The 6718-nt window shown below is 41.7% G+C and overlaps 1 protein-coding gene across 1 annotated transcript; it reads right to left on the reverse strand.

Moving 5' to 3' along the window:
* Positions 1-1279: 1279 nt before the first annotated feature.
* LOC147606150 (E3 ubiquitin-protein ligase AIRP2-like) lies at positions 1280-6020 on the reverse strand. Its single transcript, XM_086792642.1, has 5 exons — positions 5545-6020; positions 2707-2851; positions 2532-2598; positions 2224-2449; positions 1280-1732 (listed from the first exon to the last, which is right to left on the reverse strand). Exons 1-5 carry the CDS (start codon positions 5628-5630, stop codon positions 1522-1524), a joined length of 735 nt encoding a protein of 244 aa, XP_086648768.1. The 5' UTR covers positions 5631-6020; the 3' UTR covers positions 1280-1521.
* Between the last annotated feature and the right edge of the window lie 698 nt (positions 6021-6718).

Raw genomic sequence — 6718 nt, forward strand, 5'->3', positions numbered from 1 at the left:
TCTATTGACCAATAAAAAGAAAGCTATGCTTTCATATGATGAATACTTCTTTAGTTGGCTTCTGTATCAAAAATTAAGACCATCATATCCTCTTACACTAAATCTATATACCTATAAACCCTCACAAAGCATCATGAGGTAGGCTAATGAACAATGATAGTAATATTTAGTCAAACTTTAAATCTTGCAAGAAGATGGGCCCCAAAAGTGAGCTAATCCTAAAACCCACAAGCATAAGAGCACAAACAAAGTAGTAGTAAAGGCAACAGAGTAAGAGTGAAGGCAACGAGAATACAAGGGTCAAATCTTGTAAACAAGATAAACACAATTGCCACCTTGTATCTGACTGGGGGCGCCCAATGAACATACAAAACCAATGAGAGTGGGCTACCATCTCCACCACCAATTGCTTATGTGTAATTACCACCATTCAAATAATCAACTAGTGCAGCTTTTTTTAATCCAATCAACTAGTATTCATATTTAAGCTTGTTTTGTTTTTAAATTACATGATGCCATAGTACTGTTACAATCAATGTAAGGAAGGCTAGGCCAAGGCATTTGGCACTTCTTTGTGGCCAATATAAATGCTCAGTTTGATAAAGATTCTAAAACTTTGATTTTAAATGCAAGAAGGTTGTAGTAAAGAAGTATGATGTAGAATTAGTTAAAATTTTAATATTATGAGAATCCTCATGAATGCATATGATACGCATTAGCATATGCAACATTTCTTAGCTTAGCTTCAAATTCACCAAAGCCCCATCAAATCGTGTGATTGTTGAAGCCATCATTATGTCTATCTGTGCAAAGAAAACCCAAGTGATCTCCAAATCCCTAGGTTAACATAGAAAATCTACTTGATCTCCAAATCCTTAAAAAACAGTCAAGATATAACTTACCACTTACAACTACAACCTTGAGGGCTTGATGGAGGATCGATTATGCCAACGTTCATGTGTTGTGTGTGCAGTCTACAAAGTGATAGAACTTTCACTTGGTATTGCATGCATAATTTCTTTCAGAGGGTTGCAATAGCCTAAGAGCCACCACCTACAACTACATCTCTCTCTCATGCAAGACGTAAGTATGCCAGCATGACAAAAACAATGCCTACTCTGCAAAAATTATTATGGACAAGTCCCTTTCAGCAAGTGTGTTTAATCTCAGGATTCACACTCGTGTACAAAGCATATGGATGGTAGAATTCAGATAAAAAGTATAGCGTTTACAAGTCTCTAGTTAGTTTTCACTTCAAAGAAGACAACCGGGCAATGCATTTATATAACAGATAATTTGGGTGAGTTTGCAGCTACACAACAAAATGACCAAATTTAAAATCAAGCTCCTTTGCTGTTCTGAATGATGTAAGAGTTCCTTGGTTGCCTACTGCCACCTCCCCAATCAATGGTAGTCATGGATGGTGACTACACAAAAAGCAATAAGATAACCAACCTTCGAAGCAACCGTGAAATGACATCCCAAAAAAACCACCTGCCCTATGCCTGTCTCCTGGAAACTCTATGAAGGGCTTTTTCTTTTAGTATCGTGTGGGCTATTAGAGATGGCTAATGGCAATTTATCAACATATACGAAAAGCCTTCGAAGGTTGTCCTTTGTCAATGTCTCTTCATCCGTCAAATCATTGCAGTCCATATAGATCCAAAGGTCCCTAGAACTTACACGCTTCAAGCTAACCCGACAGAACGGGCATGATGTGGACCGGGATCTCCTGCACAGCTCATCAAAGCAACTTTAGCCTGCGATTACATGTGATGTCAACATGTTTACTCATCAGCAGGTACCCTTTGATCCTTATCTCTTTAATCGATCATTAAAACATGCATGCTCTCTATACAGTGATGTCGATATGTTTGCTCATCAGGCACCCTTTGACCCTTATCTCTATACAGTGATGTCGATTCATTAACACATGCAGGCACTCTACACAGTGATGTCAACATGTTTACTCATTAGGTACCCTTTTGACACTTATTTCTTTGATTGATTCATTAATACATGCGTGCTCTATCTACACAAAACATTGATGTAATCAAATCCACACAAAAAAAAAAAGGGAAAGCATACACTCTTTACACAATAGCCCCTGAAACGCAGACAGGCCTGATTGCCTGTCCATCAGTAGCCACCCCCTGCCCATCGTCAGATCCTCTCACAGGAGAGTCGGGCAGGGTAAACATCTAAAGGTACATAAAAGCTTACCAATCTCTATAGCATTTGATGCACATCGAATGGTTGCAGCCTGGCAATACAACCTTGGCTACCGTCTCTAGACAGATACCACATTCCCGTTCACGTTCCAAGTCAGCCTGTGATTCCTCATCAGGACACTTTTTCTTATACCTCTCTCTACAAATGGCTTTCTGCTCTAGAGCTTCTCTCTCTGTAATGCCACCATCCAGAACCTGGAGTGAAGGCAGTACGTATCCTGTGCAGAAATTGAACATGAGCCACAATGCAAATGCAATCTAATTGTGATAATCCTAGTTATTAATGGAGAGTAAACCGACCATAAAACTCCCGAAGGCTTGCTTTTCTCTCATGAATGGACATTGTTGTTGTCCCATCTTTCAATACCTGCATGACTCACCACATCAAAAAAGTGGACATCAGATAAACAAAAGAAGTAGCTGTTGATTGTGAAACAATTGCTTTATTAGAGGGCCAAGAGAAAAGATGGCTCACTTTGTATATCAAAACGTGAAGAAGCCCAAGGGTGCCCACCAAGCTGCAGTCAGCCCAGCTGAAAAAGCATAACAGAAATGCAGGACCATAACCTAGCCTCATCTGTAAGCAAGCCCCTTCCTTTCCTTTAGGGAGACCCAATGACCTGAAATCAAACAACATAAAGAAAGAAGGGTTGGCCCTTTGTCCAGTGAAGGGCATGCTCCCAAATATTCACTGGGAGCCAATAGCATGCAAGCATTTTAAGAACTCTAGCTCCTGCATGATGTAAAATGATGCATATTGACAGAAGTGCATAAACAAGTACATATACCATGCACATGCACATGCACATAGATGTAGACGATCTCACATGCAACTGCGCATGTAAATGACGCAAATCAAGATGATGCTGTAACGCGCGGAAGCTCTGAGAGTCTTCTTTCAGCCCTAAACACTCTTGGAAACCATCTGATGCAAAACGCAGATATAGAGAGAGAGTAGAGAGAGAGAGAGATGTGCTGGAAATTCAGTATATTCATATGGTACAAAAAGGTGCCCCTACTACAGGCATAGGCTGCCTTACATAAAAGGTGGAACACACCCAAAATCCTCTACTATTGGGACCCACTCCCTAGTGGAGTGAATGGTCAATTCAATGAGCACACTGGCTGTTTATATGTGTCTTGGACACTTGGTGTGCTGGCCGACCAGCAGTCGGCCAGTCATAAATGCATAAATTGCTTTAACGCAGCCCCGACTGGATCTCCTCCTTGAGCATGATGCGCCTGTTTCTGCCCCTGTTTTCTGGTTCAGCCGACCACTACCATGAGCAGCCAACAACCATCTGATCTTCAGCTTGCTCTCCACGCCTGTCTCCAGTCTACACTGCCAAAAGTGCTCTGTGCTCTATCATCCTGGTTCTACCTGGTTCATACTCTTTATCTGGCTGCCTCTTCTAGATTTAGCCCTGAAAATGTCCATGGCATCTATGATGCACATGACATCCCCCTCTGCTAAACTTGATGACGGGATTCCAACTTGCTCTTGGATGACTGTCATCATCCCAATCTTTTCTCGAAGTCCCTCTGTCATCATCCATCCCTGGAAACCCTTTTTCTCTGAAAACCCGGCCTGTTCTCCAAACCACTCTGTCTCTGACAAAGATCTATGCATCTGTTTCCTCTAGTCCACAATCCATTCCTGCCCCGACTCTGAACACCGTCTTGGTCTTCATTCTTGGAAAATGAGTCTGGCACTCTCACATCACCCTTGGAGGATAAACCTCCCTTGGGACCGTTGCCCGAGAACCTATCTGGCTCACAAGACTGCCATCCCCTCTGGCACTGTGGAACACCACCAACAAACCTCCTGGGAGTTCTTCTCGATCTGTGTTCTTGCCTTGGGCTTTGAATCCGTGTACTTTCCTATACCTTGGACCTGTACACCATCATATGGGACTGAATCAGTGTTTAGCTTTGCTGAGCCTGATGCCTGATACCAATGTAACACGCGGAAGCTCTGAGAGTCTTCTTTCAGCCCTAAACACTCTTGGAAACTATCTGATGCAAAACGCAGATATAGAGAGAGAGAGTAGAGAGAGAGAAATGTGCTGGAAATTCAGTATATTCATATGGTACAAAAAGGTGCCCCTACTACAGCCATAGGCTGCCTTACATAAAAGGTGGAACACACCCAAAATCCTCTACTATTGGGACCCACTCCCTAGTGGAGTGAATGGTCAATTCAATGAGCACACTGGCTATTTATATGTGTCTTGGACACTCGGTGTGCTGGCCGACCAGCAGTCGGCCAGTCATAAATGCATAAATTGCTTTAACGCAGCCCTGACTGGATCTCCTCCTTGAGCATGATGCACTTGTTTCTGCCCCTGTTTTCTGGTTCAGCCGACCACTACCATGAGCAGCCGACAGCCATCTGATCTTCAGCTTGCTCTCCACTCCTGTCTCCAATCTACACTGCCAAAAGTGCTCTGTGCTCTATCATCCTAGTTCTATCTGGTTCATACTCTTTATCTGGCTGCCTCTTCTGGATTTAGCCCTGAAAATGTCCATGGCACCTATGATGCACATGACAGATGCCACATGCAAATGCAGATGTAAATGGTGCAATGAATATGTAGATGTAGCTGATCTGACAGCAAATGCGCATGCATATACGAGGTCTCTCGTTCTGTACTTCCAATAAACACATGTAGATGGGTTGCAGTTTGATTTATGTCATTTATTAAGCTCTTCAACTACTATGATGATAATGTGACCCAAATTGAATTCTTGCCTACAGCAATTCAGGTTCCTATGAATTCTAATAAGTGACTTCAATGGAGGGTCCACAGAAAACTCATGCCTGAGAGGGTTCTTATACTAGATGATGATAGATGATGTGTATGGCATGGATAAAGATATCAAGGGGATACCGGCCTTAGTTGGATACAAGGCTGGGAATTATGTCTGTAAAGCCCCTAAGAGGGGAGCAATGCAAAAGTATAGTTATGAGCCTACTGCACAACCAACTCCAAAAAGGGCTGTTACACTACACAATATCAGCAATGGAATGCCAAAGGGGGTTCTTATATTTAGCAATATAGAGTTAAAATTCTACCAAAAATGGTTCTACTCTTAAATTTATGATTAGCTTCAAAGCATTTTTAAGAAATTCTTTCCTGAGAGAAGTATGGGGAGTGGTAATATGCCAAAGAAATTAAAGAAATAGAGAACAAACCTAGTTGACAATTTGAGAAAAAAGCAGAGAGAAAAACTGATCATTTCAAAAATATTAAGGAAAGAATTTTTATAAAGAAAGAAAGAGGAAAAAAAAAAAGAGCAAAAGCTTGCTTACATTGTATTGGCGTGTTGGATGTCGGCCTCCAGCGTTTTGAGAGACTCTTTGAAAGATCTGCTTTTGCGCGTCCCAAGGACGATCATGTCTTCTTCTGTTGATTTGTTTGAAGAGTTGGGCGGTTGAGGAATGGAGAAATTACCCAGAAAGAAAAAGCAAAAAAAAAAAGCAAAAAAAGCAGACGCGTTCAAGTGAAGGGATTGTTGTGGCGAGCTATCTTTCTAACGAGGCATCCTCGCGCTTCTATGAGTAACAGAAAAGCAGGGTTGAAAGGGAGCCTGTACGAAGGAGCCCCATATTCCATTCGAGCTTTCCCCGCCCTCTCAAGGGCAGAAATCTGGCTTCAAAAATTAGGGTTTTCTTCTCGATCTTCCTTGCCAGTAGAAATGGATCCTGGATACTGATATGTTTGGGTTTTAATAAAAGATTTTCTAATTGGATTAAAGCACAAAATTAGGCTTAACTCTCAAAATATGGTGGTCGCCCATTGCTTATCTTTTCCAAAACTGCCCAAAAACTGGTTTTAGGGTCCTTGACCATTAAATCATAAATAGGGCACCTAAATGTTTTTTTATACATTTGATTAAATGAAAACAATTCACTTACTCCAAATTGACTAGCCTTTTTTTGAATGTTCATATTAGTAATTGGAGAAAATTTTGAATAGCATTTTTTCGAAGGTCCATATTTGGGAAAAAAATCGTTATTCTCCATTACTTTCTATTTTCTAGTCTCGCGATTTTCTTTTTTTTAAGGCAAAGCTAGCTCTCTGTGTCTCAACTCGTTGCAATATGTGTGTGGGGTTCGAGCTCTACAGGCGTCGTGAGCTCTCTCCCCCTCTCGCTTTGTTTGCTCGCCCCCCGCGAGCTCCGGGCGTCGTGACCCATCACTTTGTCTACTTGCTACTAGCTTTGTTTGGGCATCGTGAGCTTTGCATGCATGCATCAATGATGTGATCGCGAGCTCTAAGGAGTGTACGATTGGCTGGGGTTGAGAGGAGTCAGGTGCGGTGGCTACACCTTGGCATTTTCTCAAGGCTGTTGTTTGCTGGCTATGGCGAGCTCGAGGAAGCACCTAAGACAAAGTTGTATTAATTAAGTGGCCACTTAATTAATAGAACCAATATAAATGTGATAAATATACAGCCAAGATAAATGTGTGAATAAATATACAA

Source organism: Cibotium barometz, chromosome 58, assembly GCF_041138505.1.
Source record: "Cibotium barometz isolate CiBa-2024 chromosome 58, ASM4113850v1, whole genome shotgun sequence".
NCBI classification, from domain to species: domain Eukaryota; kingdom Viridiplantae; phylum Streptophyta; class Polypodiopsida; order Cyatheales; family Cibotiaceae; genus Cibotium; species Cibotium barometz.